The 23,024-nt window shown below is 32.5% G+C and overlaps 1 protein-coding gene across 2 annotated transcripts in view; it reads right to left on the reverse strand.

Moving 5' to 3' along the window:
* Positions 1-23,024, reverse strand: part of LOC114333661 (teneurin-a) — a 499,544-nt gene that overhangs the window by 18,431 nt on the left and 458,089 nt on the right. For both annotated transcript variants that reach the window (XM_050653925.1, XM_050653924.1), the window contains 4 exons: positions 22,432-22,599; positions 21,198-21,398; positions 1,062-1,392; positions 252-429 (listed from right to left, as the gene is read on the reverse strand). In XM_050653925.1, coding sequence (XP_050509882.1) covers positions 252-429; positions 1,062-1,392; positions 21,198-21,398; positions 22,432-22,599 — 878 coding nt within the window. The remainder of the gene's footprint in view (positions 1-251; positions 430-1,061; positions 1,393-21,197; positions 21,399-22,431; positions 22,600-23,024) is intronic.

The raw sequence follows: 23,024 nt of genomic DNA on the forward strand, positions 1-23,024 counted from the left end.
CATGAATATTGGTCACTTCGTATTTCCTCGTTAGAGTTCGCTAAAAGCATGCGTGAGTATAATATTTTTATATAATTGAATTGACAATCAGTCGGTGCGTTTTGATTCAATTCAGTCCTCTTACAAGCCTCTCTGATGACAGGTAGACCCAAAAGCACCTGTCAGGGGATGGTAAGAGACTCGAATTGAATCGAAACGCAGCCGTGTGTATTTATTATGAATATTGATCTTAATTTTAGATAGAATATTACCTTGTGGTCTTGTCCTATCCAATTCAACATTGATTGGATCATTTCCGTTGAATCTGTATAAATGCAGATGCGTTGGAGTAGGAATTCTGCCTAATACATTTTCCCATAAAGGCGACATCCATTGGCCAATCAGAGGATCGTAGACCTTACCATTAGTCATATGAACCAATGAAGTTACCTGCAAGTTCAATAACAGTTTAATAAATTTTAACAAAAGGAACTATTACATGAAATAATACAAAGAAAGTGAAAGCAAGAAGAAGTATGGACAGAACAAGATTATTATGGCCGAGAAAACAGAATAAAATAATAATAACAGTCAAAAAAAATTACAGAGAGACGAGATAAAATAGGGGGACGCCAGAAAAGATTGGAGGAAGATACGACAAAATATGAGGGAACAGGAAAAATTAGAGTGAGTCAGGAAAAATTAAAGGGAATCAGGAAAATTAGAGAAAATTAGGAAAAATTAGAGGGAGTTAGGAAACATTAAAGAAAGAGGCTAAATTAGAGAAAATAAGGAAAAAATAGAAAGAGCCAGGAAAAATTAGAGTGAGTCAGAAAAGATTAAGGGGAGATACGTTATAATAGGACGAAGTCAAGAAAAACTAGAGAGAGACACGATAACGTTGGAGGAACTCAGAAAAAAATTAGAGGGTCAGCAAAAATAGGAGGGAGACAGGAACAATTTGAGAGAGTAAAAAATGGAAAATTGAATTGAATGGGAATGGAACCTTGAAAGTAAGTTCATTTTGTAGTACATAAAAGATTAAAATAGATTTGATCTAAAAAGTATTTCTTTCTACTCACTTGATCAAGGATACCTCCACAAAAATCAATGGGCAGGTACAAATATGGATTAGAGTCATAGACTATGTGTCCATACGGTGATCTCATAATTTCCCGAATTCCTTCTCCATACTGATTAAATATCATGATAGGTGTGCCGCATTGGTCGGTAGCTACGTAGTACTTGTGTCTATACACTTGTGAATAGATGAGGTGTCCTCTATTGTCATATACAAGTGACATTAACTTTCCATCCCTTGGAGAATAGATTTGGCTGACTTCCCTAGGATTTAGGGCGTTGTTGTAGAAAAATTGCGTCACGTTGCCAAAATTATCCTTTCTTGCAGATAATCTGAAAATAAAAAAAAAAAAAATTAAAAATATACTGATGGTAAAAAAATGTAAAACCTAGAAGGACAAATATTTTTTGAACTGAATACTTCTGATCGCTCTTATTATAGTTTTGGACGGAACTAAAATCCTAGTTGGCGTCATTCAAAAAATCAAGACGTACCTTGCGGTATACCGTAATATACATATCTAAACACTTATTTTAACTTTCTTAGTAAAATAAGTATAGATCTCGAATTTTCTATTGTTTGATTGGATTCAGGGTGATCTTAAGTATAAACCCGAGTTTTAAATTGTATGCGGCATATGTTTTTATACTTAAGCTAAATATAGATTTCGAATTTGCTACCCATTATTGGCTTCGGGAAGTTTCAACCATATAGGGGTTGGTGTGCTCGGTTTTTCCAAAAAATGAAGTGGAGCAAAAATGGAAGGAATTTAGTAAGTGATGAGGAAACACTGAACAAACGGAAAGAATAATTCGAAGAGCTTCTAAATGAAATACCCACAACAAACTATAAAGAAGAAGAAGAAGAAGAAGAATTGAGGAAAAATACTGATCACGAAGAAACAGAGGAAAGACCGTCTAGTGAAAAAAAAAAAGAAATAATCAAGAAACTAAAGAAAAGTAAGAGCCCAGGAAAGGATGAAGTAACAGTTGAACTGTTTAACTATGGAGAACCAGTTCTAATTAAGCATTTGGAGAAGTTGCTAAAAGAAATATGGGAACAAGAACGTATACCAAAAGAATGGACTGAAGCTACATTGTGCTCAATTCACAAAAAAGGCGACAAAAGTTCATGCCATAATTACAGGGGAATAGCGCTACTAAATATTGCATATAAAATACTTGCAATACCTACATATAAAAGACAAGATAACACAAAAGATAAATAATGACATAGGAGAATATCAATGTGGATTCAGAATTCAGAGTACGCAGCAAAGTGGATCAAATTTTCCTGCTGCGTGAAATACAAACGGAAAGCTACGAATACGGGAAATCTAGAGTGGCCCTATTCATTGACTTTAATCAAGCTTTTGACAGAGTAAAATTAAAAGAAATATACAAGGGAATATGTGAATTTGGAATTAGTGAAAAATTAGTAAAAATGATAAAAGTGACACTCAGAGAAATAAAGAATACTGTTAAAATAAATGAAAAAAAAAACAGATAATTTTAAGGTCGGTGAAAGGGTGCAATAAGGAGATATGTCATCACTGTTGTTATTTATTCTTCTTGGAATTGTCATCAAAGAAGCTGAAATTAACAGGACATGATTTGTATATCAACGAAAACACCCATGCTTGACATTCGCTGACGAAATAGTACTGATAGCCAGAAGTAAACAAGAATTCAGAGAAATACTAAAAAGATTAGAGACCATAGCGAGAAAGAAAGGGATATATGTATATAAAAGAAGAAATGACTAAATATATGGAATGAACAGGACGAAAATACATATCAGGAGAATATCTGAAAATAATCACAGAAAGAAAACAGTAGAAAGATTCCAAAACCCAGGAGTGATATTAACTACGAGACCAAATATGGAAGAATAAATCCAAGCTAGAATTATGGCTGGTAATCGTTGTATCTTTGTCCTAAACAATTTATTAAGAAGTAGAAACACTATGTCGAACGGCTAAGATAAGAATAAGGATCGGAATTGATGCCTTATATATCAACAGACGAAATCAGGAACATATTGAGAAAAATGAAAAGAAATAAAGCTCCGGGAGAAGACAATATCGTTATAGAAGCCGTAAAGATTGGAGGAGACAGACTTTTAAACAACATAAAGGAATTGTTCAACTTATTTCTGCACCAAAGTGAAACACATACAAGATGGCAGAGTGCACTTACCATCTTATTACACAAAAAGGGCGATCCAACAGACCTCGAGAATTACCGGCCCATAAGCCTATTAGACCACCTCTACAAGTAATTCACAAGAATAGTAACAAATAGACTGGAAACAAAATTGGATTTTTACTAACCTAGAGAACAGGCGGGTTTTAGGAAAAACTTTGGCACTAACGACCACCTACACTGCATAAAAGGAATTATAGAAAAATCTATCGAATACAACCGACCAGTGGTCCTGGCTTTCGTAGACTTTCGCAAAGCATTTGCTATGATAGAAATTAACAGCATAATGAGAGCATAGGAGGAAAGTCGTATAGATTATATCGGTATTCCAAACTGATAGCGAACATATACAATAATGCAACCATGACCGTCCGACTGCACAAAGATACCAAATCTATAAAAATCAAACGAGGAATTTGATAGGGAGACACGTTATCTCCCAAACTCTTTACGGCAGTACTTGAACATGCTTTCAAACAATTGGAGTGGGACGCCAAAGGAATAAATGTCAACGGTGAAAAGCTCTCCCACCTACGATTCGCAGACGACATAGTTCTTATAACGGACAACTTAAAAGAGATTAGGACTATGACTATGCTTACTGAGTTAGATGCCGCCTGTAAAAAAGTTGGTTTAAAGATAAATTTTGGAAAGACACAATACATGACAAACCTGGTACCAAACGAAAATCCAAAAGTCAACGTCAACGAAATAGCATTGGTCCAAAAATATAAATACTTAAGGCATGGAATCCAAATTGCCAGAGACAATCAAACTGCCGAATTACAGAGAAGGATCATCTTAGCATGGGCCGCATATGGAGCTCTATCAGACATTTTCAAGAGCAACTTGCCAAAATATTTGAAAAGGAAGACGTTCAACCAATGTGTGCTTCCAGTCATGACTTACGAAGCTAGAAACATTATCGTTAACCCAGGCCACAGCAACGAAACTTAGAGTGACCCAAAGAAGAATGGAACGGTCACTACTTGGACTGACTCTCAGAGACAGGGTCAGAAACGAAGAAATCAGAAGGACAGGCGTCACAGATGTCATAGAGAGAGTAGCATGGCTGAAATGGAATTGGGCGGACCATGTAGCCAGAATGAAGGACGGGAGGTGGACCCAAAAAATTACAGTGTGGAGACCAAGAGAAGACAGAAGAAGTAGAGGTAGACCACCGACACTATGGACAGACGACGTCAAAAGGATTGCTGGGAATTGGTTACAGAAAGCCCAAGATCGACAAAACTGGAAGAAATTAGGGGAGGCCTATGTTCAACTTTGGATGCAGAAGGCTGGATGATGATGAAGATAAGAATATATAAGACAATGATAAGACCCATAGCATTATATGCAAGTGAAAATTGGACGATGAACAAATCTGAACAAGTCATGCCGAACGTGTGGAAAAGAAGAGTCATCAAGAAATATTTGGAGGAAAGCTATGGAATGGAATGTGGATAAAAAGACCAAATGTAGAACTAAAGAGGATCTATGGAGAACCGAATATAGTAGGGATCATAAAATCACAAAGACTGAGATGGTTGGGACATATCTAAAGGATACCAAACACGAGACTTCCCAAAAGAACAGTAACGAGAGGAATAGGAGGAAAGAAGAAGAAAGATAGACCGAAAACCGTAAGGAACAAATATCTATATACCCTAAGTTTTGCTGACGACCAAATAGTGATAGCACAAGCTGAAGATGATCACAATTTTATGATGAGAAAATTGGAACAGGACTATACAAAAAATGGGATGGAAATAAACCTAAAGAAAACTGAATACCTAACAACGGAGGATACAGAAATAAAACAGTTCAGAGGAACAGACAAGTAAAAGTATTTAGGCTTCATGATATCAAACAAGGGAACAACGGAAGAAGATATAAAAATAGACTAGGACAAACAAGAAACTGCATACGAGAATTTAACCCAGTACTGTGGGATAAGAATATCAGCATAAAAACAAATAGAAGAATATATAAAACTATGACAAGAAGTATTTTCACTCACGGGTGTGAAAATTGGACAATAAATAAGAACCAAAAACAAAATAAGAGCAACAGAGATAGAATTCCTAAGGAGAAGCTGCAGAGTAACAAGGAGAGATAGAATAAATAAAATAGGGATTAAAAGAAGACTGAGAATGAACTCAGATATAATAGACTACATCGAACAGAAGAGATTTACCTGGTATGGACATATCAGAAGAGTAGACCGATATCGTTGGATAAATAGAATAACATAGTGGAGTCCGATAGGAAAAAGAAAGAGGAACAGACACCGAAGATCCTTCAGAGATGAAGTGGACGAAGCAATGGAGAGAAGAAATCTACAGGACGGGGACTGGTAAAAGAAAACAGTGGAGGAATACAATGAACACGGTGGAAATCCGTAGTATGTACATATACCGAAAATCAGGTGGAAGAAAGATATTGAAAGAGACAGTAGAACTTAAAATTACAAATTGGAAAAATAAAGCAGCAAGCAGGAAGGAATGGATAATTATAATAAAACAAGCCACGACTAGCTTTTAAATTGAACAAAATTAAATATAATTGAATAAAATTCAGTAAAGTTCAATTAGATCGAATCCAATCGAATCGAATAGTTCGATTCGAATCGCATTATTCGAATCGAGTCTAAAGAAATATTCATTTCTGTCCGCACTCGCGAAGTGCCTCGCACTTTTTTCCTTAAAAAAATAATATAAAGTATAAAAATAATAATAAGAAGAAAATTTATTAATATCAAACTTTTTGTAATATCAATACAAATCGATATACCAAGTTTTAAAATTCTACAGTGTTTCCTTCAAAAGTTATTGATAAAAACATAAATAAAGGATGGAAGTAAGTAGAAGAAGAAAATTTATTAATATCAGATTCAATATTGTTTTTCGTAATACTAATACAAATCTATATACCAAGTTTCAAAATTCTGCAGTTTTTCCTTCAAAAGTTATTGCATAAATTATTGCGTCCTGCCCTGAATTACCAACACAAATATTTGTTAAATAATTTAAAATCAAATTTTTACTGAGATTAGGTACAAATGCATAAAGTTTTCGTGTAACAACTCACAGAACTAGTTTTTTGTGCGAAAACCAGATTCTCGGTAATATTCGCGTTCACATCGGATATGTTATGGCAGCGTCAAAAGGCTTAACAATCGATAATAGATCATAGATAGCTCACTTCAATTTTCATTATCATTGTTCGTATTCGTATACAAGAAGGCGTCATTAGATGCATTTTTCTTAACAAAATAGCAAAAAGTAAGTGTTTTATATTGAAATTAATCTAAAATAACATTGAATTTGTAGCATATTCACTCATTTTATATATTAGAGTTAATAGTTCGTCTGTATGTTGTCCAATTTTATTTATTTAACATGTTTCTTTTTGCAATATTGCCGTGGCGTCCTTCTGAGAACAAAGTGGAAATTTATTTGGATATGGCAAGAAACTGATAACATGGTAAGTTTTTTCATATTATTTAATGTACTATTAATGTAATTTTATTATGTAAAGATCAGGGCATTTATCACAAAATAAATCGTATTTAAAAATAAAACACCTAGAGACTTACAACTTTTTGCATTGTGTTCACGATGGTGTTAGGAAAAAGTCTAGTATACAAAAATGGGTGAAAATGCATAGTTGCATTTTAAAGTGTATAAAATGCATCTAAAAGTGCATAAACATGTCAAAATAGGTGTATTAAGTATTAAAATTATATTTTTGTGTATAGAGAAATAAAAACCTGTTTTTATTTCTCTATGTTTTTGTGCGAAAACTTTGTTATCGGTAATATTCTCAATCACATCGGGTGTGTTTTGGTAGCGTCAAAAGGCCTTTATGATCGATAATAGATCATAGATACCTCATATGTCAATTTTCATTATATCATTGTTCGTATTCGTATGCAAGAGGGCGTCATTAGATGCATTTTTCTTAACAAAATAGCAAAATGTAAGAGTTTTATATTGAAATAAATCTAAAATAACATTGGCTTTGTTGTATTTTCACTAATTTCATATATTAGAGTTAAGAATTCGTTGTATGTTGTTTAATTTTATTTATTCAACAGGTTTTTTTGGCGTTATTGCGGTGGCGTCCTTCTGAGAACAAAGTGGAAATGGATTTGGATATGGCAGAAATGCAGAAAAACTGGCCTACCATGGTAAGTGTTTTTATATTATTTAATTTACTATTAATGTAGGTAATTATGTAAATATATTTCGGTGATTCCATTTGAAACTACTCAATTTTGGATCCGAAAAATTCTTGGGTCTCCGATTTGTCTTAAACTTGGTGTATAGCTTCATTCTTCTTTTTGTAGTTCCTTCTCCTATCGGTGGTTGGCTATCATCACAGCTATCCGTATAATATTGGCGGCTGGCCTGAAAAGATCTACTGAACTGCAACTATACCACTCTTTTAGGTTTCTCAGCCAGGAAATTCTTCTTCTACCTATGGGTCTTTTACCCTCAATTTTACCTTGCATCATGAGCCGTAATATCTCATATTTCGCACCTCATGTGCCCTAAATATTCTAGCTTTCTTGTTTTGATGTCCCTTATAACCTCGCAATCCTTTTGCAGTCTTCTTAACACTTCTGCATTTGTAACTAGTTGGATTCATGGTATTTTCAAAATCCTTCTGTAGCGTCACATCCCAAATGCTTCCAACTTCTTTATATTGTCTACTTTTAATGTCCAGCTTTCCATTCCATACAACAAAGTGAGAACACGTAGCATCTTAAGGCTCTTATCCTCAGCTTCAGAGGAAGATCTCGATTAACAACCATTTTTTTTTATTTTTATAAATGCTGGTCTTGCAATTTCAATGCCTGTCTTGATTTCTCTATCTTGGTCATTGTTTTCATTTACCCAGGTTCCCAGATATTTGTAGTTATTCACTCTTTCTACTTGTTTTCCCTCGATATCTATCCTTCATACTGTATGTTACTTAGAAATAATCATGAACTTGGTTTTCTTAACGTTCATTTGTAGTCCATATTTTATACTGACTTGATGTAATCTATTTACTAATCGTTCCAGGGCTTTTAGACTGTCTGCAAAAATAGCGTTGTCGTCTGCGAATCTTATGTTGTTCAAGATTTTTCCGTTTATTGATATACCCTGTTCTTCCTCTGATATTGCTTCATTAAAAGTAGCTTCGCTGTACAGATTAAATAACAATGGAGGTAACACGCAACACTGTCTATTATAGTCTGTATAGCTTCATAGTTTCTGCTTAACATAAAAATAACACATTTAAGTCCGAACAGTCGTTTTTATTTTCAAGTTATTTTGATGTTTTGAATCAAATTTTAGTAGAGAAAACGTTTAAACGTCATTTTTTACATTTTCTTCAATTCTCAAAACGCATATCTTTCGATTTGGCTGAAAATTTGCCCACAGATAGCCAAAATACAGGAATTTAAGTGGTTAAATTGCTTTATATTTTTTTTACAATAAAAAAGTTATACAGGGTGTTTGGTAAAGAATGGACCATAGCCTAACCTCAGGTTCCTGAGGTTAAAATAGGCCGATTTAAGCTAACTTACCTTAGCACAAAGTTTATAATAACCGAGATACAGGGTGTCAAAGTTAAACTTTTTTTTATTTATTATTGAATATTTCCTGACAGGTATGAGATAACAACATGAAATTTTGTATGTGGAGGTCTTTTGGGTCGAGAAAACTAAATTCCATACCAAAAATGATGTATTGCCCAGAGGGCGTCACATACGCCTTTCAGCACTCATTTATTACGTTCAATTTTTTTTATCCCTCACTCTGTATAATTTTGACATTAAATTTTTTATTCTCCTATTAGTTCTACTTAAAAAAAGTATACTTCTTTCATCTCCGTAAACTCAACCGTTTTCGAGATAAACGCATTTTAAATCTGCGATACACCATAATTTTTAGCATAATATCATTGTAGTTACACCCGAAAAATAACTTAAAACCATAAAATTATCCAAAAATGTATCGCAAATTTCTTCAAATGGAATTTGCGATGCAATGACATAAATTTGAGAACTGGCATTATGGTTTTAAGTTATTTTTCGGGTGTCACTACAATGATATTATGCTAAAAATGATGGTGTATCGCAGATTTAAAATGCGTTTATCTCGAAAACGGTTGAGTTTAGGGAGATCAAAGAAGTATACCTTTTTTAAGTAAAACTAATAGGAGAATACAAATTTTAATGTCAAAATTATACAGAGTGAGGTATAAAAAAAATTGAACGTAATAAATGAGTGCTCAAAAACGTATGTGACGCCCTCTGGGCAAAACATCATTTATGGTAGGGAATTTAGTTTTCTCGACCCAAAAAACCCCCACATACCAAATTTCACGTTGTTATCTCATACCTGTCAGGAAATATTCAATAATAAATAAAAAAAAGTTTAACTTTGACACCCTGTATCTCGGTTATTATAAACTTTGTACAAAGGTAAGTTAGCTTAAATCGGCCTATTTTAACCTCAGGAACCTGAGGTTAAGCTATGGCCCATTCTTTACCAAACACCCTGTATGCTATAATTACAGTCGGAAAAATGAAAGACTACCCATGAACGATCACATCAATAACTTATTTTGTATTTGCTGTCTTTTTCTATAAATAACAAACGTTTGTTATAGAAAAAAACAGCAAATACAAAATAAGTGATTGATGTGATCGTTCATGGGTATTCTTTCATTTTCATTTTCATTATGGCAGAGCCGGAGCATATACTTAGTAATCCTTTTTTCTAAATGTTGTTCTGAAGCTATTTCCTTGTGGCATTTTTATAATCAACTATTTATAATGGGAAATAAGCCACAATTTTACCAAAAAAAATATTTATTAACGTTTCGAAGCCCAAATCGGGTTTCGTTGTCAAAATACAAAATACTATTAAAATAAAACAAACATGTTGTTGCTAAGTAAAAAAATTCTTCTAATAATTTATTTAATCTGACTCATTTATATTGGCAATTTAGACGTATATTATACATTTTAAAGTAGAAGGCTTTAAAATGATATCGCCAATATTTATGAGTTGCGTTCCTGGGACGACTTTACTAAAAGATAGTTCATTCGATTACATGAAATCAATCCCAACTCAAGAATATCCGTCGCAAAAAAATCATAGCATGTGATCTGTCTTTAAAAAGACAACCAAATGCAACGATGACAGTAAAATTCTCGCGTTAGAGATTCCATAGTAAATCACGAGGGAAAACCAGGAAAAAACCTCGTGATACTATCCCGACATCGTAAGTATTTGATCTTACATTTAATCTACCTTCAAAAAACTAATACCAAATTCTGACTTTAATATGTTTAAATTATAAATAATATTAATATTACATAGATATACAATAAGTAATACTAAAATATAAAATTTGTACTAACTCGATATGTTATTGACTTACTAATCGTGGTAAGTCTAAATTGCCAATATAAATGAGTCAGATTAAATAAATTATTAGAAGAATTTTTTTACTTAGCAACAACATGTTTGTTTTATTTTAATAGTATTTTGTATTTTGACAACGAAACCCGATTTGGGCTTCGAAACGTTAATAAATATTTTTTTTGGTAAAATTGTGGCTAATTTCCTTTTTTCTAGGTGCATTATTCCTGTTTGGTTTATTTCTTATAAATCTATATAGGTATGTCTTTGCAGTGTTGATTATGTATTTCCAATTTTTTCTGTCTCTGATTCTTGTCTTCCACTCTTTTATTTTCATTATTTGTATGTCTTCCTCTATCTGGTTCCACTATCTCATCCTGGATATTCATCTTTTTCTTGGTCCCAGGGGTGTCCAGTTCGTGATTCTTTGTATCATTTCTGTAAGTGTTCTTCTCATTATATGGCCTGCCCATTCTAGTCGTCTTGCTTTTGTTGTTTATGTATCTTGCTATGTTCTCACCTTCCATTTCTTGTTGAATTTCTTTATTGTTCTTCATTTTTGTTTCTCTGTCGCTTATTCTTTTTGGGCCCAATATTGATCTCATTATTTCTCTTTCTATTATTCTTAGATCTTCTTCATCTTTTTTTGTCAGAGTCGTGATTTCCATTGCATACGTGATAACTGGTCTGATAAGTGTCTTATACATTCTGATTTTTGTTTGTCTGCTGATGTTTTTGGATCTTAGTAATTGCTTATCTTTCCAAGAGCTTGATTACCTTTCTAAATTCTCTCCTGCATTCTGTTTTTTTGCTTTTTCCTGTTGTTACACCTAGGTAGTTGAACTTGGTTACTTCTGAAAAATATTTTCCCATTATAATTAGTCCCCTTCCAGCTTTCCCGTTCAATTTCATGTATTTGGTTTTTGTTTTCATTAAGGTACTAGTACACTTTAGAAGGCCAAAAATAAGCATTTTTTCTCAGAACCTTTATTAAAAATGAACATCAAACTTTTTACATATATCTAACTCTTAGAGAATCCAAAAATATATCTTTTGTCATTTATGCACGTACACTAATATTATAGAGGGCGCCAAAGGCGAGGCTTAAAAAAAAGTAGTTCCGATGGCGGACAGTTAATCTCAGGATTGAAATCTCTAAAACAAGAAAATCATACGGCATTTGAAAAAGGAAGGTTTCTTACGTGACAATTTACCACCGTTAGTGAAAAATTCCGCAAAAAAAGATTTTAAAAATTTGAAAAATTTTTGTGAAAAAATAGCCCGTTTTCCTTCAGTTTTTCATGGTATAAAAATATTTATTTTTTATTTTTTGATCAAATTATGGTAAATTGTCACGTAAAACCTTCCTTTTTCAAATGCAGTACGATTTTTTTGTTTCATATATCCCAATCTTGAGATTAACTGTCCGTCATCATTTTTCGAGGCCTCGACTTTTGCGCTCTCTACAATATTATTGTACGTGCATAAATGAAAAAAGACATATTTTTTGTACTCTCAAGAGTTAGATATTAATATATAAAAAGTTTTATGTTCATTTTTAATAAAGGTTTCGAGAAAAAAATTCTTGAAAAAAAAAGATTATTTTTGGTCTTCTGAAGTGTGTACCTAAATAATTATATATTAATCCCACCATTTTTGCTTCTAATTCCAGCTTGTTTATAGCTTTTATTAAGTCTTCTCTTTTCTCTGCTCCAACTGTTAAATCATTCGCATAAGTGATCAGTTGTGTTTCATTCAGTATTATATCCTTTCCGTTTAGTTTTGTTTCTCTCAAGACATGCTTCAAAACTAGGTTAAAGAGGGTGGGAGAGATTGGGTATCCTTGCTTCACACCTCTAGTGATATTAACTTTGTCTGATATTGTTTCCTGAAATTAGATTTTTGCTTTGGGGTTCTGCAGGTACATCTGCTGTAGTTTTATCACCTTGTTTGGGATTCCGGTCCCCTTTTATGCCCTTCTCATTTTGGTTCTATTTGTAGAATTTTTTACGTTTTCGTCAATTCTCAAAATACATATCCTTTGATTTGGCTGAAAATTTGCCCACAGATAACCAAAATACAGGGATAGTCCATTCTTTCACGGTTTTTGCTGTAGATTTTAAAGAACCGCTTCGAATGACATGAAATTTGGCATACGTGTAGCTTACATGTCAAAGAAAAAAGTGATATTGTGCCGATGTGTGCTTTTGCCTGGAGGTGACTTTCACCCCCTCTTGGAGGTGAAAAAATATATGTCCAAAATAAGTCCGGAAATGGGTAAACTGACTAATTTTAAGTAACTTTTGTTCTATAGAGCTTTTTTGCCCAGTCAACACTTTTCGAGTTATTTGCAAGTGAATATGTTCATTTTTCAACAAAATAACCACATTTTTAGACGGTTTTTCGCAAATAACTCAAAAAGTAAGTATTTTGTCGAAAAAACGTTCTTAGCAAAAATATAGCCTATAAAAAAGTAAAAAAAATGGTGTACGCCTTAGGTCTCTGGATCTCGTAGAACCAGAGTTATAGCCAATGAAAAATAGATTCATATTCACCAAATTTCAATATTTCGACGTGAAATATCCAAAAAATTAAGCACTTTTTGGGGAAAATATATTATAACTTTTTTAAAGTGTTTAAAAAAAGCTTTATTTCTGTTTTTACAGAAAGTTTCTAGCATTAAATTTAAGCAAGTTACGCTCAAAATAAAGTTGGTCCCTTTTGTTTTTGCAAAAAAAAATCGGGAAGACCACCCACTAATTAGCAACTTAAAATTAAATTAATCGTTACTGCTCCACAAATTATTTTACTTATGTTGTGTTTATATGATCTGTAAGTTTCATCGATTCAAAGTGCTTATTTTTGAAAAAAATTGGTTTCAAAGTAAAATTTTTAAAAATTTAAATTTTGAAAAATATGCTTTTTTTCAAAATAACTCAAAAATTGTTAGAGATACCTAAAATCTCGAAAAACAAAAAAAGTCAGATTTGCTTTTCTGAATATTATGTATTTTTTTGTTTTTCTGTTAGACAAAAATTGATTAAGGTGTTTATAAATTTGCATACATTCGTGATCAGTGACTCGTTCAACCCCTTTTAACTACAGCCCTTTCAATAATAAGGACTTTGAACCGATGAAACTTACAGATCATATAAACAATATATACATGAGTCAAGAAACTTGTGAAGTCGTAACGATTAAGTTCATTTAAGATACTAATTAGGGGGTGATTTTCTCGATTTTTTTACCAAAACCAAAAGGAACTAACTTTATTTTGAGCGTAACTTGTTTAATTTTGATGCTAGAAATTTTTTTTATAAAACAAAAATGAAGATTTTTTTAAACACTTTAAATAAGTTGTAATGGTTATTTCACGTTAAAGTATTCCATTTGGAATTTGACGAATATGAACATATATTTCATTAGCTATAACTCTGCTTCTACTAGGCGTAGAGACGTAATATATACACCTTTTTTTAAATTTTTTACAGGCTATATTTTTACTAAGAATGTTTTTTCGACAATATACTTACTATTTGAGTTATTTGCGAAAAACCTTCTAAAAGCGTGGTTATTTTGTTGAAAAATAAACATATTCACTGCCAAATAACTCGAAAAGTATTGACTTGGTGAAAAAACTCTATAGAACAAAAGTTACTTAAAATTAGCCAGTTTATCCATTTCCTGACTTTCTTTGGACAAATATTTTTTCACCCCCAAGAGGGAGTGAAAACCACCCCCAGGGCAAAAGCACATATCGGCACAATATCACTTTTTTTAGTGTCCGTAGTCATATAAACCCAAATAAACAACAACAATATCACTTTTTTTCTTTGACTTGTTGGCTATGTGTATGCCAAATTTCATGTCAATCCAAGCGGTTCTTTAAAATTTAGAGGTTTTGCAATATTTTACCGTTAAAGAACGGACTAGGATTTTAAGTGGTTAAACCGATTTTTATTTCTTTATAATAAAAAAAGTTACATGCAATAATCTCAAAATTATGTTGTTGAGTCGGGATAGCATTTGACCTTGCATGCCGAGCTAAAGAAGAGCACGAAGAAGAATCCATTTTTATTTGTTGTAATACACTGCGCCTCATAGAAAACGGGCACCCTAAAAATGGGTCATTTTTGATGTCGCGTATCTCCTAAACCTGTTGTCCGATTTAAGTGATGTTTTGAATATGTTATAGCCTTATTCTTTGTAAATATCCCTGTAATAATATTTCTGCTAAACAGGTAAATCTTTATTGTATACCGGGTGTACGAATCAAACTGTGTTTTTTCTCCCTGTGGCGTATTCTAGCACTTATAAAATACTGAAATTAATACCCAACTATAGCCTCAGGATTTCTTAACATTCTTTTTTTTTGATTCATTCGCTTAGGTAGGACAATACAAAAGTTAGATACTTTAACAACTAGCCATGCTCTTCAGCAGTACAGGGTGTTTGTAAATAAGTGCGACAAACTTTAAGGGGTAATTCTGCATGAAAAAATAATCACCTTTTGCTCTATAAACATATGTCCGCAAATGCTTGGTTTCCGAGATACGGGATGTTGAATATTTTCCTACAAACTGACGATTTATTTATTGCCCTAAAACCGGTTGAGATATGCAAATGAAATTTGGTAGGTTTTGAGAGATAGTTATTGCGCATTTTTTGACATGAAATTAAAAATTTTATATTCACCATTGGCGCGCATACTGGTAATATGACCGATCATATTACCCGTATGCACGCCAATGCTGAAAATAAAATTCTGAATGGTATGTCAAAAAATGTGCAATAATTTCGTCTTAAAACCCTCAAAATTTTATTTGGATATCTCAACTGGTTTTAAAGCAATAAATAAATCGTCAGTTTGTAAGAAAAAATTTAACATCCTGTATCTCGGAAACGAAGCATTTACGGAGATACGATTATAAAGCAAACTGTCATTATTTTTAAATGCAGAATTACCCCTTAAAGTTTGTCGTACTTCCTTAGAAACACCCTGTACTGATAAAGAGCATGCCTAGTTGTTAAAGTACATAACTTTCTTATTGTCCTATCTAAGCGAACGAATAAAAAAACATAATGTTAAGAAAACCTGAGGCTATAGTTAAATTTTAATTTCAGTAAGCAACTATTTTTAATGGGAATAAGCCACAATTTTACCAAAAAAAATGATTTTTTAACGTTTCTAAGCCCAAATCGGGTTTCGTTGTCAAAATACAAAATACTACTAAAATAAACAAACATGTTGTTGCTAAGTAAAAAATTCTTCTAATAATTTATTTAATCTGACTCATTTATATTGGCAATTCAGACGTATATTATAATACATTTTAAAGTAGAAGACTTTAAAATGATATCGCCAATATTTATGAGTTGCCAATATTTAATTTCAGTATTTTATAAATGCTAGAATATTTCACAGGGTGTTGCGAACTTTGAGAAAAAAACACAGTTTGATTTGTACACCCATATACAATGAATATTTACCTGTTTAGCAAAAATATTATTACAGGGATATTGACAAAGAACAAGGCTATAACAATTAAAAAAAAACACTTAAATCGGACAACAGGTTTAGGAGATACGCGACATCAAAAATGACCTATTTTTTAGGGTGCCCGTTTTCTATGACGCGCAGTGTAGATTCACTAAGTATGGTCAGAAGTGTCAAGTGATGATATTTTGTGGATAATTTTCTTTGCATGAAAAAAGTATTAGTTTTGTTAGGATCGGTTGGCCGAGAAGTGGAGTTTTCAGGTGCTGGTCAGTCTCGATCCCCAGATATTGCTTTTTATATGTTATATTTTCTGTTTTTTACCTCTTGCTCTCTTCTCAAGTTAGGTCGTTATAGGTAGAGATCGGATCGACTCATTTTATCTTTAGTTTTCTTTTTGTTCTATTTTCTTTACGATTCTTTGCTTTTACAAAGCTCTACCGTTATAATTTTTTGGTCCAATGGTTCTTTTTTCCTTTTTCTATTCCACTATGTAGTTGGATTATTTTTCTTTGTCTTTTATTATTGTACCTTCTGAACCACGGAGTTTATCGATACTTTTGTTTATGAAGATCTACCCATTTGTTATATTACTAATTTTTGAATTCTTGTATGTATGACGGATGCATATCTACAGCTTTTTTAAATGTCTGTATATTCTAACAAATCTTCTTTTTGTTACAGCATCCAGTGCGGTATCGTTAATGTCGGGTTATTATCTATTATCGGTAAAGGTAAGAGTATATTTATATCTGGTGGAGATATGAGATATAATATAAAAGTTTAATTAATATAAAATGAAATGCAAAATTACTGAGATAATTTTATTTAAGGTCAAATATTGAAATATTTATTAAATGTAGGGACTCCACAGAGTAAGATAGAGCGAGATTTTGATAAGTGTGAGATATAAGAGTGGATCATTGACAGTTTCTAAGTGGTCAACCAACGTAACTAATACGTGAGTCTTTTGAGGCCGGGGTAAGTTGTTCAAGGCTGATCCAGGTGCTACCAAAAAGTTGTCTAAAAGAGGGATTTTGATATGAAAAAAGAAGGGGACAAAACAAGATCAACGAAGATGAGCAAGATTGAATTGCTAAAGTGTAAGAAACTTACATTAAAAGTAGCGCAAGTGGTGTAAATTGAAGAGGAATCATCAAAATCTCTTCTTTAGACTTCTTGATGGCCAACTAATAGAAACTGTTTGGTGATGGTATGACAGATATGTCAGAATGAGTTGGTCGCCGCCGGGATCAGAAGATGTCCGGAGTGATTCACGTAAACGCGAACTAGGGTTGAAAGGATACAGTGAAGAGCCAGTTTACGAGTAACGGATGCTAATACAGACCAGGAGAATAGGAGATATAGTTCTACGTAGATTTTGGTCTAAAGGTAAGTTTTTGCAATATCTTCTTTTATTGCGGTTAAGGTAAATCTTTTCATTATCTCATTTAAAATATTTAATAGTTTCCATTAGTTTCCGCTTGTTTGTTTACTTTATTTTTTTGATACGATATGCGGTATGATACGCGCAGCAGTATATTTCGATTTTGTTTTCCACGCTGAAGTTCCATTATAGCAGTACATACAGTGAGGACGTTTAGGTTGGAATAAATTCATTTTCTCGAGAATGGGAGATTTTGGAGATAAATCATGGACGTCATCAATTTGGGTGTGATGATGTAATCGATGATTTTTTTTAATGAGAATAGGAGTAGTGTGCTAGCTCGTTTCAAAGAGGATTCAATTTTCTATTCAGTAATATAAACATTAACATAATTATTTCTACAGGGTGCCCAAAAAATTGTTTTTATTAAATTAATTGACACAAAAAGAAGAATGTAAGTAATTTATTTAATTCAAAATAAATTTTACTGCTGTTAGAAAACAGGTAAATATGTTTATTTGTATAAAGAGACATTGCTTTTCGCTTAAATTCAATGTTTAATGAGTCACTGCTAAGAAACAGGTGGGTGGCAGCTGTAACATTGAATTTAAGCGAAAAATAATATTTATTTATCAAATAAACATTTTTCTCTTTGCTAACAGCACTAAAATGTATTTTGAATTCCATATGTTCTTCTTTTTATCTCAAGTAATTTAATTAAAAGAAAAGTTTTTTGAACATCCTGTATAAATAATTATGTTAACGTTTATATCACTAAATAGAAAATTAAATAGTATTTCAAATGAGCTATCAGACGACACCTACTCTCATTTAAAAATCATGGATTGCGTCATCACGCCTAGATGGATGACGTCAGTAGTATGATATATATGCCAAAAAATCATAATCTAATAAAAATCGAACTGTTTCGGCATTTCTCTCAAAAATCGCCCATTCTCAAGAAAATAATATTCCAACCTAAAAGTTCTCACTGCATGTTCCCCTATGTTGGATGATGTTTTATTAAAAATAATACGTACTGTTATTGTCATTTACGATATTATGTGTTCTCCATTTCTGTTGGTATGACCAATGAATAGAAATTAAAAAAAAAAACCAAAAAAGAACACAATATTATGTAGTAATTTTTTCTTCTTCTTTTTTTTTAATTTTGGTGGTAACGCCGAAATCATTCACCAAAAATTAAAATTTCAACAAATCAATAACGATAGAATATTTTGTTAACCAATGTAAAACCGTTAAACGTAAATGCAAAAATATGCAAATAATTTTATCCATTAGCAATGAACGGACTTTGTTAAATTGTTTAATTTCGTTTTTTTTTTGAATGGAAAGATATAAAACATCATGAAAAGATATGGCAACGACAACATTAAATAATATACCTCTGAGATATTACCGTGGAACTCTTATTTTACTGTGGAACCACACCATTATCTAATATTATGCAACCATGAAAGCTTTTTTCCCTCAGATTTTCTTTGTATTATAAGTTGAAGTAGATGGTATGTAGGTCTTCTAATTATATGGACGAAGTATTCTGATTTTCTCCTCTTTATGATGTTTATGAGCAGACGTGGTGAAATCATCATTTTAAGAATATCTTCATTGGAAGTGCGCAAGGCGAATCTTTATTATTCGTCGATAGCACCACAATTCGAATGCTTATAATTTATTTAGCATTGTGGTATTTAACGTTTATGTCTCATAACCGTACAATAGGATAGACCACACATAACATTTCAGGACCGTTGTGTTACATAAAACTGGTTACCAGGTCATAAAAGCCTTATATATTATCCAGCCTGATATGTTAATTAAGGATTTTCCGATAACTTCACTGACTAGAATTGCTAATGTCTGGAAATCTTATAAATTTTCTGCAAGAATGGCTGTATCGTCAGCGTATCTGATATTTTTGATTACTTCTTACTCCCTCTTGTCTATCATCCAAAGTCTCCCTACAAATTTCTTCAGAGTGTAGATAAAAAGACTGGGTGACAAAACATAACCCTGTCGTACTCCACGTTTGGTGGGTAGTTTTTCAGTACAAGTCATTTCAATTTGTATAGAGGTTACTCGTTTGTAATATAAGTATTTTAGGAGTCTTTTCTTGTAGTGGTCAGGTCCTACTGCCCGCAGGTACTCGAAAAGTCTATCATGTTGTACTCAGTCAAATGCCTTCTCGAAGTCGATGAAGTATAAAGTAAGTTTACCATCTAATTTTTCTTCTCTTTATGAATTTCTGTTTATTTAAAAGGTCGAGTTGAAGAATATATGCTGTGATTTTTAAACTTGTCCATCCGGGTTGACCAATCGAATTTTAAGTATTTACAAAAAAATTTTTCGGCAATAAACAAATACGTAATCCCCATTTCCGCTAATTCCCCTAATCCTATTAACCACTATTCAAACAATTGTATACTCATTGGAAGTAATCTAATTTGGAATTCAATTTGTTTAGCCTACTAAATCGAAGACAATCGAATTTCTTTCGTATTTCCAAGTCAAATTAAATTGGCATCGAGTCGATTCGTACATTTCAACAACGAATCAACCATTTAAATTCGCAAGCGAATGATCACATAACAAAACAATCGTTTATTCGAGTATTTTTTTGGAAAAAAATATTATCCAGTATTATTCGGTATGCTGTTGACACGTTCAACTTGTTGAAGTAGAATAGTGCAGTCACTGAAGGTTTTCACCTAGGATTTCGTTGAACCTTTATCAATTTTCATGAAAATTGGTGAGTAGTTAGATGATACCTCAAGGAACAAAGGTGACATAATGCCAACTTGCGCTTTTACCCTGGGGGTGGATGCCACCCCATTTTAGGGTGAAAATTATTTTATTAAAAATAATACCACAAGTCGATAGGACAAATTCTAAGCAAAATTTGTTATATAAAGCCTATAAAGGGGATAAGCCTCATATTTTTTTAAAAAATGTTCAAAAACTCAAAAACCGTTAAATAAACAGTTGTGTTACTTTTATTGTGTATTTAATATCATATTTCCAAACGATTATGGGCCTTACTACCAAGAAAAATTTAAAAATTGGATTTCAGGATTTGAAAATAAGTTTAAAATTATGTTTTCTCCAAAATATTGTTTTGTGGCATGCCCCTTCTGGTCCCAAGGTCTTCATTTGTATTTCCAGATCTCTGTAGGTACTTGGCGATCTTTTCATTTAACTTAGTACGTAGATTATTGTTGTGAGGTATCGCCACATCAATTAGTGTTGTTTGTCTTGTTAATTTATTAAATAGTACGAGATCTGGTCTATTATGTGCCACTGTTTGATTCGTGAGTACAGTGCCTTCCCAGTATAGCTTGTAGTTGCCATCCTCAAGCATACTCTCAGGGACGTATTGATAATATGGGAGATGGTCCGTTTGGAGAAGTCCCATATTTATTAATATTATTATCAAAAATGAATAACCATTTTCATCTCGCCAGATTGTTTTCAATCTGGTGGGATGTAGAGTAATATTTTTAGTATTGTTTTATGTGCTATTAGATTGAAAACTTAGTCTTTTTATTATTATTATATTTAAATAACATTTATATCATATTTTGATAAATATATAACAACTTACCTGTCCATGTGGTCATAATAATACCGAACATCGAATCTTCCTCGTTTTGTTGCACGAATAAGTAAACCTTTGGAATTGTAATGGAACTTTTCTTCTCTTGCGTTTTGTATTACCAATCCTCTACTGTCATATTTGTACTGTCCTTCACCGAATTTGATAATCCTGTCCATTGGGTTGTACTCCATCGGAATTGTGTTACCCCTAAAATAAGAAAAAATATGAACTCAACGAATAAAAAGTATTTCGAAAAAAATTATTTAGGACCGGCATATCTCAAAAAGTTTGTCATTCTTTAGTGGCACTATTTTGAAAATTATTTAAACTAAAAACCAGTATTGTATTAATAATAAATTCAATAAGTAAATATAGAAAATTTAATATCAAATCATGTTTTCTTTAAATTAACTAATGCCTCTAAGTAATGTTTCTGAGTTGAGTTGTTTTCTTTTTGTTACGTTACCTACATCGTTATCTACATCATAAAGAGTACCAATAAAGAAAGAGCATATAGAATGAGGAACAACGTAACAACAACAACAACAAAAATTCTCTGGTATGCATTATATATTATATTTATACTAAGAATTTTCACTGTTATTCTATTTATCCAACGATGTTGGTCTGCTCTTCTGACATGTACGTACGAGGTTAATCTCTTCGGTTCGATGTAGTTAATGTTATGCAAACAATGCAAGATTAATATTCCAAAATGAAGATGTTCTTCAAATTCACAGGTTTAATACAAGAGCAAAAGACTTTAATATGACGATTTTAACTCAGAACACTAGAACAATAGTAATCAGTAAAGAACCAACAAGATGAACATAAACTGAAAATCGATGAAGTTAGTAATGAACAAGATTGGAAATAAACTACCTAGGGATTATACTGCTCTGCTAATCGTAGCAGCATTCCTTACCGTCCGTACCAACCTGATAAAATGACACGGATATACATCAAATGAACTTTTCAGAGTAGGCATCCCTAAATTCCGAATAGCTATGATGATTGTCGACCTCCGTAGCGGAGATGGTTCTTAAAGAAGAGGATGATGGTTTAGAAAGAAATGGAAGTAGCTACAGAATAAATGATAAAACATAATAATGGAATGCGTATTTCCTTTACTTCAACAGGTTTTATTCCTAATTCTTCTAGTAATCACTCTTTCTGCAGTTAGAAATATTAAATAATAAAAAAATCTTTAATTTGATTAGGAACTCAGTTGGACACATACCTATAAGTTAATGATAACATGTTGCCATTATCGTCGTATCGGAATCCCCATGGCTCTTGAGCTTCAACTCCAAGTAGTTGACCATCACAATCCCAAGTGTAGTTCTTCACGTTTGTGTATGTATTAACACCTACGTTCTTTGTATAAGTACGGGTTTGAGATATCCTCCTAAAATTCAACAATATAAATTCAGTCAAATTTACAGTTTTTTTCAGATTTTACAGATACGGTTTACACCTTCAAGCAAAAACTAGGTCAGAGTTAACTTGTTTTTTTGGTGGTATATTAAAATATAACCCAAAAGCGAAAAGTGTAGCATACATTTGCATCATACTGTATAATTTTTTATAATCTCTGGGGCTGCTTTTTCTTCTTTAATCAGTACTGTAGTACTTGGTCGTAAGTCGTTTATATCATACCTTGTTTTTTTCCTTAAACTCTAATAAGTTCTATGGCCTCAACGAAGGCCAACAGTTTTCTTAGTGGTAGTTTTAGGATCTCTTCTGGTTCAAACCTCAGTTCCTCAGAACCTCAGTTCATTCCTTACATCACAGCACGCTGCAGTAGCATAGAGTGTGTATGGCAGTCTCTTC

This window comes from Diabrotica virgifera, chromosome 6, assembly GCF_917563875.1.
Source record: "Diabrotica virgifera virgifera chromosome 6, PGI_DIABVI_V3a".
NCBI lineage: Eukaryota > Metazoa > Arthropoda > Insecta > Coleoptera > Chrysomelidae > Diabrotica > Diabrotica virgifera.